Source organism: Medicago truncatula, chromosome 7 (assembly GCF_003473485.1).
Source record: "Medicago truncatula cultivar Jemalong A17 chromosome 7, MtrunA17r5.0-ANR, whole genome shotgun sequence".
Lineage (NCBI taxonomy): Eukaryota > Viridiplantae > Streptophyta > Magnoliopsida > Fabales > Fabaceae > Medicago > Medicago truncatula.
The window spans coordinates 4853047-4865422 of record NC_053048.1 but is presented as its reverse complement, the minus strand read 5'-3'; the positions used below and the strand labels follow the sequence as shown (position 1 = coordinate 4865422).

Sequence of the window (12376 nt, the reverse complement as noted above, 5' to 3'; positions counted from 1 at the left end):
GAAACAAAAAATAATTGACCAAAAGTACAGGCATGCCCCTGCCTCTAAACAAATGATAAAATAAGGCTCTCAAAAGTCGAATGCGAAAAAGCGAAGAAAAAAATAAAAATGTATACTACTACTTACTTTGGTAGGGCTTAGATTGAATAACAACTCTCTTAACAATGATTTGTCTAGATCAAAAGCGGTGGGAGGGTGATCATTTCCATTCGCATACAAAAACTTCTGAGCCTGTGGCATGAGATCATTTGATCCTGCCTGCAACAGATAGGAACAATCAAATCATCGGTAAATGATTACAAGAATTCTTCATTCATATGACATACTCTATCTTTGTATTCAATCTCAATCCCTTCTAAATGTACTCATTCTCCAAAGGAGTGATGTGATATTATAATTTTACAAGAACCTATAGTAAATTCGTAATACTGGGGAGAGATGGAAAACCTGTTGTGAAATGATATCAAGAGTACTTTGTCCGTTCGTTGGCATTGCTGCAGCAATAAAGACAGCCTTGGAAATCTTAAGCGGAAACAACTCCATTGCATAGGATATACAAGCCCCACCGAAATCATGTCCAACCAAGATCACCTTAATAAAGAACCAGACAGAAAGTAAGAACAAAATGTCAGGAATATTTTTTTCAAATTTTTCTTTGTATGTCGGTGGCTATAATGACAATTGGTTATGCATTTTTCTTTTTAATTATGATAGAGAAAATGGAAGCTAACTAGAGAGCATGCATTTCCAGAAAACACCGAAAACAAAGCAGTTTTCAGAATTTTCAGAAATATTCAATCTATTGTTAAAATGCATATTCAAAAACTTCCGTAGTGTCTTCTTTAATGTCTGTTAAAATGCATATTATAGGGAGAAAAACAGAGAGAAATGTAGTCAAACAAGTCATGGATTTGCAGTAAAAGACTGATGCAGTTGCTGCAGTCAAGAATCCGAGGTCGTTGGATCAAAATCCGAAGGCTTGTATTTCGAATTGATATTTTGAATCCAATTTCCTAAATTCAAAACATGAACTGATTTTGATCCAACGGGGCCGATCTATTGGTTGCACGACTTCGTGCTTTTCTTACTATGTGGAACTTGGATCCAAAAGCCATAATTTTCACGTAAGTTGGCACTAATTGAAAATAGAACACATATATTAAATGGCATATATCCTACCTCCCCCACTCAAATACTCAAACACAACAAAATTAAAGCGACAATAAAATAAGCCACTTGTGCAAATTTGGAAAGCAATACGATAAGTACCTTTTGGCCTTCAGGAAGATTTTCAAGGAAGTTGGTAAGAGGCTTAACGTATTGTGACAGACTTGTAATGTTGTTTGTATCAAATGAATGAACTCCAGAACCAGTTAAATCTATGGCAGCTACTTTAAAACCACTTTCTTCAAGAAGTGCAATAGTCTTGTACCAACACCAGGCCCCGAAGCCACCTCCATGTACAAGGACAAAATGATTGGTCTCAAGATCATCGACCTTTACACCCTGTCAAATTCAAAACCTACATGTATAAGCTAAAGAAAATACAGAATGATGAGCCGACAATTTCACCCTACAATTGGTAAAGATAAAATTAAGGTATTAACAATATAACGCAACACTGTTTATTTAAGAAAATGGCGCTACATTTAAACAAGGTTACTGCATCAAATCATACAAACAGTACTGGATTCCATATGAGTTTCAATCTCATTTTAGAAACCTCGACATCTCTATTGTAACAACAAAGAGACAAAAACAAGGTTACCTTTAAAGCCAAACTTAACTTCTAGTAAAAAACACTTCAAGGGGTCAAAACTCATTTTCGTTCAAATGCCTTCAAACTATTTAAGACTTGGACACATTATTTTCAAAGAAACTTATGATTTAATAGTCTATATCAAATGCCACCAATAAGGCTCTAACACATGCTCGTACAAGTCCATCTTGAACTAGTAACATTAAAGATTTAATTCATATACATCATCCGTGTAAAAATATTTTACAACATCAATCATAATTGTTAGATCATTGAAAAAGTATAATTTCTGAGTCAAAAAATTAAAAAATTAAAAATTCAATCATAATTATTTTTAAGGTCACACATATAATTGGTTGTGATTTGTTGACGGAATAAATTTGTTTACACTTACAGTATATCAAAATTGAACTTTAAGTCTAACATTAATGGGTATAAATCAAACAAGTTACTTTATTTCATGGCAATGTTCTGATTCATTGAACTTAATAACAGAAATAATGGATATAAGTCAAACAAATTATTTTAATTGCCATACATTTCTGATTTTACAAGTCTAAGAAACCTGATCATGAGTCATAACATACCATTCCCTTCTAGAATTCTATCAGCTACTTTAGGTCTAAGAAAGTACATCATCCTATAAACCTCATCAAGTAATATCTTAAAGCCATAGCTTCAAATTTGGAAATTTTATATTTTTTTATATAAAACTAATAAATAGAAAACAAAAAACTGCATATCTCCAAAATTGACAAAATTAACAAAGATTTGTTACATTGTCAATCAATCATAATCGTCAGATCATCAAAAATATTTCATTCAATTGTAACTACATTTGTGTTTGTCATACTCATTACAAGTATAATTGATTGTGATTTGTTGAAATTGTAAACATTTTACACGACGACGATGAATCAGAATTTAACGAGTTACTTTATTTCACAACAATGTCCGGATTCATTGAACTAATAACATAAACAATGGATATAAATCAAACAGATTATTTTAATTGCTTCCACTTTTCTGATTTTACAAGTTTAAGAAACCTGATCATGGGTCATAACACACCAATTCCTTCTATACTTCAGGTCTAAGAAACCATTAACACACCATTAAGAAAAAACTATTTTAAAACCATAGCTTCAATAAAGGCCTTAAAATAGAAATTTTCAATTTCATTTCAAAAAAACTAATAATCAGAAATCAAAAACCTCCATAACTCCAAAATTGACCAAACCAACAAATTTTTCAACCAGAGCAACAAAATACCAAATCAACCAACCTATAAAATATTATCAATTTTTTTCTATAGACAATAGCACATTAGAAAGAAGAAGGAAAAAAAAACTAGTTTCTAATCATTTTAAAAGAAACTGATTAATAGACTAATCACTCACATTTTTCAACCCATATAAACCTCATCAAGTTATTATTTTAAAAAATTCCAAAATTAAGAAATATTTAATTTCATTTCAAACAAAATAAAAATCAAAAACCTCCATAACTCCAAAATTGACCAAATCAACATGATCATAAAAAAATAACCAAATCAACCAACCAACCCACAAAAAAATCAAATTTTCAAAATACACAATAAACCAATAAAAAATTATTTTTCTTTAATTTGTATAGTAACTAAATTAGTCTTAAATATGCAATTGATCCCTATAAATATGAAGAAAAAAAACCACCTTAACACAAAATTTGACCAAATTTTCAACATAAGCATAAGAAAACCAAATCAACCAACCCACATAAAAAATAAAAATAAAAACTTTTTTCAAAAATTCACAATGACCCATTTCAAGAAAAGAAATTTTCATTGATACCCATTAAAAAAAAAAAAAAAATTTCATTGATTTTACATTACCTGATGAAGAAGTTGATGAGGTTGAAGAAGAGGGTCAGTAAGTGATCTAGCTCTAGAACTAGAACTACGAGGCAAAACATTACTACCATTATTACTCCTCTTTGAAGCACCATTTGGATAACGTAACGAACTTGATCGATCAAATTGTTGATTCTGTTGATGCTGTTTATACAACAAAGCAGCTGCTATTGCTTGTTCTCGAATCACAGCGTCGTCGAGTTTCTTCTTCTCTCTGCGGCTTGTTGAAGCTGCTGAGTAACGCTGTTGTTGCTTTTTGGATGAAGAAGAAAGTGATTTTTGTTGTTGGGTTGGTTTGAGAAGAGAACAGAGATTACCCATTGTTGTTGGTGGGGGTGCATGCAGAGGAAGGGGGTGTGTATAAGAAAAAGAAAGAGTGGGGAGTTTTTTCTTTTGTTGTGGGGGGTTATGATTGTTGAGGAAGGTTCATGAGAAGTTGGTGTAAAAAGAGAGATGTGAATGTGTGTTTGTTTATAGGAAAGAACATTTGGTGACGTATCATTCAAAATAAGTCTACTGCCAAATGAACATGAATTATAATGCTACGATCTCGAATATAATAGGAAAATATATTTTAACTAGATTATCTATTTAATATTTATCCTTCAATAACCTAAATGAAAAGTTAATCAGTGCTCCGGAATATTGGTTAAAAATATTAAAAAATTAAATTATATAATATTTATTGCATTGAAAATTGTATAATCAAACCATAAAATAAAAAATAAAAAAACTAATTTTTATTTTGGTATATCTTTATGTTTGGGGCATCAGCATGATCTATAAAATAAACTAGATTTTTGTTTCCATGAGTCTAGCTCATTTAACATGGACAATACATTATTATATGTAGAGTCAGAATTTCAACATCGAACACTTCACTCATTCACTTTAAAATGTTAATTTCAGCCATTAGGTTATTTGATCAAACAAATAAAACTAGATTATCTATATTGTTTCACTTTTTTCCTCTTATATTATTATCTCTGTCACAAAATATATGACTTATTTTAGAAAAACACGTAAATTTAAAATAAAATAAAAAAAGTCTTATAAAAATGGACAATTTATTCGCTATATTAAACATTTTTTATTTGGAGAACTCATTCAACGACTTTGATGCATGGAGCCGATTTAATATATAAGATAAGATAAGATAAAAGAGATCAATATAAACAAGATAGACACGCAAGTACTATGTTTTTCTGTCTTAAAATAGTGAATTAAGATCCATTTTAGACACACTATAATTTTGAAAGTGAACATTTGTTTCGAAAATGGTATAAATATACTATTTAGAATTAGATTCGTATGAAATTAACCATTTATCATGATTCCCTAAGAAAAACATTTATCATGATAATAGTATAACAGTGAGAAGAATATAATAATAAGAATGATGAGAATGAGGATTAGGAAATTGATAGTTGGAAATTTTGAATTGAATTTTCTCTTTAGAAAACGTGCATGTGACTGATTAATCTAATGTGATATATCCAGATTCTTTATTTGACAAAAATATGATATGACCAGGTTGGGATTTGAATTATTTTGGTGCATAAACGTTTTAAAATGGAAGTAAATTAATCATTGTTATTTTGGAATGTACCAGTTGTTAATATTTTTTTATAGTTCTCTCAAAAAAAAATATAGTTAATGAAAACAAAATCAAAAACCACCTTCTAATGATATTAATCCAACGTGTTGGTTCAATTAATTGAAGTCAAACGTCTCAACAACAGCAGTCTTATAGTTTCTCATATAGCATCTACAATGAAACTTGTAATATTTTTGGTATTTAAATAGTTTCTACTTACACCACAACAACAGAAAAAACTCCTTTCCCTAAAAAAAAAAATCTCCTTCCTTTTTCTTTCTCTTTTCTACTTCTCAAACCTTAGCCGTCATCCATTTCTTCTTCTTCTTGTCAAAGAGGTTATTTAGAGTCAATTTTGACCTAAAAATCACTCTTTCGAGTTGTTTTTCCTTCTACCATAATTGAATAAGCGATTTCATATGTTTTCAGTTTTCTTTCGTTTGTTTTTGTGATTCCATCATCTCTGCACGACTCTGTTTGTTTTGATTTTCCGTCTTTGTGTGGTGTGTTTTTGATTTCACGTTTTAGTGCGGTGTTTATTTGATTCAGGTTGAAAGATTAGTTTTGAACAAGTGCAGATCCGATCAATGACTTTGGTGTCATCAACATTGCAGATCCGGAGACATGAGTATTTCGGAGACTTAAATATATAGTCATATTTGTAGGCATATGTACTTTGTCATTTTATGCTATTAACATGAATGTTGTGAGTTTGTTAACAGATTCATCCTTTTTGTTTTTAACGAATTTGGATTTGAATTGTATCGATGTACTCTATCAATTTGAATGAATGAATATCGTTTATTTTTGTAAAAAAAATTAAAAAAAAAATAGTTTCTACTTGTACACCTTTATAACTTTTTAATGATAATAGTATTTTTCCTTCCATATTGCATATTATATGCAGGACTCGAGGTTCGAACCTCAAACACTCCACTTCTCCACGATTAAATTGTGTAACCACTGAGCTACTTGAAAAAAAAAAAAAAAGTAAGGCATTGTTGAATAGAAAGAATTCTATTATATTTCTGAGAAAATGTATTTAGAACACTTATTAGGTTGACTCAAGAAATCGATGAACCATATCGAGCCAAGTCTCTTTCAACAACAAGTAACCCCACCCCTATCAAGGAGCAAATTGGATGCCCAACCTCAAACCCAGATCTTCAAACTTCCGACAAGGCTTTCATTTATTAGTTGACTTTCTTAACAATGTGTGAGGCTACAACTTTGACTTTATTGCGAACGTTGGAAGCTGCCACACAAAATTTAATGAGAATTCATGTTGTCAAATGTTAGCCACTAGAAGCTGCACAACAAATTTTCTACTTTTCATGATTTGTTACCAAAAAGAAACAACTCATGGTTTTTAGTAGTACCATCTTTTAACATTACATTAGCTACCCAACGAATTTCAAAAAGTTACATGCAATCATTTTCTATCTGGACCTAAAAATATTTCTCTTTTTAGGCAACTCAAGAGTGACTCGGCTGGAAGCAGCTAAATTATGTTACTCGTTCCGTCTCGTTCCATAATACATGACATATTTGACCATATTATACATGTTAATGCATAATTTTGAGTTTAAATATCTTGAATAATATATTAGAAAAAATTATAAAATTTGATATTTTGAAAATACCCATCGAGACAAATTTAAAACATCTTATATAATATTATTTATCTTTGTATATTAATAAAAAATATGGTCAAAGTAAGTTAGGTCAAAATTACACATTTTCAAAATGAATTACCTATTGCGGGACAGAGGGAGTAACTTTTTTTTTTCTAACATTTAATTAAAGTGTCCTTCAAATTTCTTGAGGCAAAAGTGACGTGTTTGAAAAGTTTTTATTAGTGATAATTATAAAGACATTTTTCCTTCTAATTTTCATTACAAAAATTCAATATGCTAAAAATGTATATTTATCCTTTATTTTATAGAATATCCTTACTAGCTAGTAGTAATAAACATTACGACATGATTTCTTCAACAACAACAAAAAAATTACGACATGATATTTTTTACAATACTTTTTATTTTTCGTAATATATTGAAGTCATCTAAAGGTGGTTTATATCCATATTTGGATTCTTATATTGTCCTTCAAAAAAGAAAATATGAAGTTAGTTGACCTTTTTGCCACTGTGTTGAGGGTACTTTTGACACTATTGTGAACGTTGGAAGTTGCCACAAAATTTAATGAATATTCATGTTGTCAAATGTCAACCACTAGAAGCTGCACAACAAATTTTCAACTCTGCATGATTTTCCTCTCAAAAAAAAAAAAAAATCTGCATGATTTTTTTTACTTCAACTATGCATGATTTGTTACCCAAAAATATCATCATATTCATAATTAACACAAAAAACACTGTGCATGGTTTTTTTCGTACTTTCTCTCTCTTTTCTTTTGAACTTTCCATCTTTTTACATGACACAATAATGCATCAGCTATCAAACGAATTTCACAGTCAACTAAAATAATTTGGAGTATCATTTTCTATAACTGGACCCAAATATATTTATTTTTTAAGCAACTTTAAAGCGACTCAGCTGGAAAGCAGATAAATTATGTATGTATTTTTCATCAAAAATAAAGTGTCCTGAAGAAACTTCAATAAAAGTGACTTGTTTGAAAAGTGTTTAGTTGTGACATTTTAAAGTTTTTTCTTATAATTTTTATGAAAAAATTGAATATGGTAAAAATGTATTTGTCCTTTATTTGTATAGAATATCATTAGTTCTGTAAAAATTAAAATTGTATAGTATCAATACTTCTGTTAAATAAATAAAATAGAATGTCAGTACTAGCTAGTAAAAAACATTTTTTTTTATCAAGAGCTAGTAAAAAACATTAAATACATAATGAAAAGGGAAGCTACATTAAATACCTATGACACCGAATAAATATGGATGGCAAAATTTGTTGATACAACAAACAAGTCGGTTGTTGAGTAAAAGCAAGCATGTCGGATTAAATAGTTTTTCGTCATTATGAAATTTAGATTCTACAATTTAAGTCCTGTAATAAAAAGAAAAATTCTACGGTAAAGTCATGAAAATGATTTTTTTGGTAAAGTTAAATGACTAATCATTGAACATTTGTGTATTTAATTCATGTCGCTTCAAATTATATGGTGTATTGCACATTTGTTCATAAAATGTGTCATTATATATTTATTTATTGCAATTGTATACCTCATTAAATCAAAATTAAACATAGATTCTCATTTGTGCACCAAGATTGAAATTCCCCTTAATATTTTGTATGATGACTGATTTGTAGTAAGATAAAGTTTAGTTTTAGAGTGGTCCACCAGCAGAACATTAGCTCACATGACATCGACAGTTATACCATTGGTTAAACAAAATAAGTTTTTCAAAAAAGTCAATTTTCTAATTTCACCATAGAAGCCCCCTAATAAAAATTGTATATTTGTGTTTTTTTAATTTTTTAGTCAGCATTTTGATCTTTGATTTTAGGTCAATCTTCATTTGATTAATGAAAAAGTCCATGTGATCGTATGTACTGTTTTTTTTGCTGACGTGACGTCGTATAGAAATACATTGGTCAGAGGAGAAAATGTTATTCATGGCTACATATGTTTTTAGTCTCTGAATCACAATTTTCGAATTTAATCTCTATAAGATATTTATTTGATTAGGGAGATAGAGTCAGAGGGAGAGAGGGGGATAGGAGAGAAGGATACATGTTTTTTTTTTTTAAAGAAAGAAGGATACATGCTTATATATTGCAATATCGTTGGTAGGATAAACTTTAAATACTTCTTTTTGAAGTGCAAAACTACATCTATCATAGGATTTCCTATTTAGTTCAGAGGTTGGGAAAAATGTTAGAATTTAGGGTTTGCTCATTTGAGAGTTGGTAAAGTTAATTTTTTGTAACTTCTTTTTATCTCTCTAGTAAAGGCTTAATATAGTGGCTTGAAGAGTTGGTCTCTCACCTTAAGTCAAATTTGGGTTCAACTAAAAATACGATATTTATGTATTACTTTGTTTCTCTTCTTGTTTATCTATGTTATTTGGTTTAATCGTGAATTTGTTTTACATATAGTCTCTTGTTATTGCTTGAATTGTTTGATTATTGGTTGTCATTATTATTTTGATCCACGTCTTTATTCTTGTTTGTTTTGACAAAGATTTTGAATTCACATCAATATACAAGATTTGCAAGACATAAGTTGATAAGGGTTGGAATATATAGGCCATGTTGAAACTCGACAGGGGGCTATGGCTTAGCCCACATCACACCTAAATTAGTTCAGGTGTTTTTAAATAGAGAATACCAATGCTCTTTTAATTAGAAGCATATATCTAACTAATAAACTAAAAAGGTGAGGATGCATGCCTCACACAAAAATCTAGACCTATCATACTGAACGATAAATATGAATAATATTTTATTGTTGTTGTTGTTGTTGTTGTTGTTAGGGAAATAATCACTGAATTGATAAGGAGTCGTCACAATAGCCCATGAGTGTAGAGAAATTGCAAAATAGTCTCTGAATGTAGATTTTGTTAATCAATTTAATCATTGACGTTAAATAGGTCTGTTAACGATGACATGACGTCTTATGTGACAAAATGCGAGGTCCTACATGGGAATGAGCCACCCCTCCCTCTAATACCAAAATGCAACATTTTACTTGTACATGACCTTTCGTATTCCCTCCCAAACATAACCTTTTATATTTTGCTATGTAACTATGTAATTCGGTGTTTGGATTTTATTTGGTGTTTGGATTATTAATGAGTATTATCTATGGTATTGCTATGAAAGACATGTTTTGTAACAAATACTTTTATTTTAATTGCATGGATAAATTGCTTCAAATTGGTATTTGGATGTTATTTTTTACTTTCATAAGAAATTGCAAACTTTAAAGCACAGGGACCATAATGAAATTGTAGTAATAAATTAGGGACAGTATGCCCAATTTTTTTATTACCCAAGGACCATAATTAAACTATAATCATAAATAAGGGACTAAAATGAGCATTTTATCAGCTTTAGGTTTAACACTTGTCATTTTTTTTTTAAGGAACACTTGTCATTTTTTTTTTATTTCTTCATTTTGGTCCATGCCATGTGTTTAGGCTTTGCATAGTCACAATCTTACGTGGTAGTTGTCATATTGCCACATCATTGTTATCAGACCTATCTAATGGCAGAGACTAAATTGACTAACAAAATTATATTCAAGGACTATTTTATAATTTTTGTGCATTCAGGAACTATTTTGATGACTCCTTGACAGTTAAGGGCTAAAGTGACTAATTCCTCTATCATACTATATATTTTGTATTAAATTATAAATTTGTTTACATTTTTAATATTTTAAGCATATTAGTCTCCATTGTTTTTTTACATATGTATTTTTTTTAAAAATAGAACAAAATACGACATCATATAAAATCAAATTCTCTAAAATGAAGTTTAATCACATTAATTTATTAACTTGTTAGCCTATTTAAGGATAAATCAAATTATTTATTTATTATGTTCATATGAAATAGAAGTTTAATTAGATTAAAAAAAATCATATACCATACTTTTAAAATGGTCAGACTTAGGTACTATTTGGTCAGACTTTTTTTCGGTCTAAAAAATACTTTAAAACAAAATTAAAATAAAGCTCTTTAAAAAAAAAAACAAAGCTGTTTGATTTCTTTATTTTTTTTAGTTCTAAAGTTATTTTTAAGTTATTTTTTGAACAAGCAAAAATGGAATATACATTAAAAACCCAAAGAAAAATTTCAAGCACAAGGAGTGCTAGAAAAAACTCAAAAGTAAGCATTTACAGAGACAAAATAGAGACAAACAAAACAAACTAGTCAATGCCCAAACAAATAAAATGGTTTAACCACCACATATGAAAATTATTACGGATAGAAATATTAGTAGCCTTCATCCACCAAAAAGATTGAAATTTGATTTTCTCTACCAATTGGTGAACGGTATGGTCCTTATTTTTGAAGACCTTGCTGTTTCTTTCACTCCACATAACCCACACAGAGCACAACCAGATAAGTTGCATGAAAGAGCAAATAGTACGGGAGGCACCTGCGGAATACACAAACTGATAAAAATGATCTGACACACAAAAAGGCTCGGCGGTAGCTATCCCTAACCAAGACCGAATTTGACCCCACAAGGCAGCATAAAACGGGCAAGAGCGAAACAGATGTTACGCAGTCTCAAAATCACCGCAACCTAACATACAAAGCTGGTTATCATTAGAAAGAACACAACGCACAAACAAATTATCCTTCATCGGTAATCTATTCCGAAAGAGTCTCAATGCAAGAATAGAGACCTTCAGAGGAACCTGTTTATGCCAAATTAAATTCGCTAAAACTTCTATTTTTAAGTTAAAAGTTGTTTGGCAAAATATTGTACAAAACTTTGAATTTATTATTTTTTTGGTGGTGTATGGGGTTTGAACCCGGAACCTTGCATATATTTATGCATTGTCTATAAATAAATAAAAACTTTGAATTCATTATGAATTAACATAATAAATAAAAAAATGTCTAAAATATTTTTTGAAGGGAAAAAATGTTTAAAATATAAAAGATATATTTTTACAAATACTATATTTACTCAATGACGTTTATTTTGTGTAACATGAATACAAATTTGTATCATCATATAAAGGACTTGTTAAATATTTGAATAGGAGAAATAATTTAAGGAGACTCAAATAATAACATAAATAATATCAAAGTAGTTTGGAAAATTAAAAACAATAATCATCTTTTAAAAAAAAAAACATAAATCATCACAAACTCAAACATTTCTACTCTCTATCAACGCAACTCCTATTTAATTTCTAACTTTATTCATGTAGCCTCCATCTTGTACTCTTCCTGGATTATATGAACTGATTTCCTCATTTATATTGCTTTCTTCGTCACGCTCAATCATATATTCAGAGATAACATCTATAATATGTATATGTGTGTGTATATAATGAGAATAATTGGTTTTTTCTTTTCCAATTATACTTTATAATAAATTTTGTTATAAATTTTTTTGTTATAAGAATACCATATTTTTAGTGTCAGTCAAAAATATAAGAATTTATATTATATAATATTAT

At 29.4% G+C, this 12376-nt stretch overlaps 1 protein-coding gene across 2 annotated transcripts in view; it reads right to left on the bottom strand.

The window, feature by feature from the left end:
* LOC25497554 (putative methylesterase 11, chloroplastic) overlaps nucleotides 1-4145 on the bottom strand; it is a 55875-nt gene extending 51730 nt beyond the window's left edge. The window contains exons 1-4 of one of the 2 annotated variants that reach the window (XM_039827427.1): nucleotides 3633-4145; nucleotides 1270-1506; nucleotides 448-591; nucleotides 127-258 (exon numbers count right to left, since the gene is read on the bottom strand). In XM_039827427.1, the coding sequence (XP_039683361.1) occupies nucleotides 127-258; nucleotides 448-591; nucleotides 1270-1506; nucleotides 3633-3971 (852 nt within the window). In that variant the 5' untranslated portion in view covers nucleotides 3972-4145. The remainder of the gene's footprint in view (nucleotides 1-126; nucleotides 259-447; nucleotides 592-1269; nucleotides 1507-3632) is intronic. The other variant, XM_013592168.3, reaches the window with a different exon arrangement.
* Nucleotides 4146-12376: the final 8231 nt, after the last annotated feature.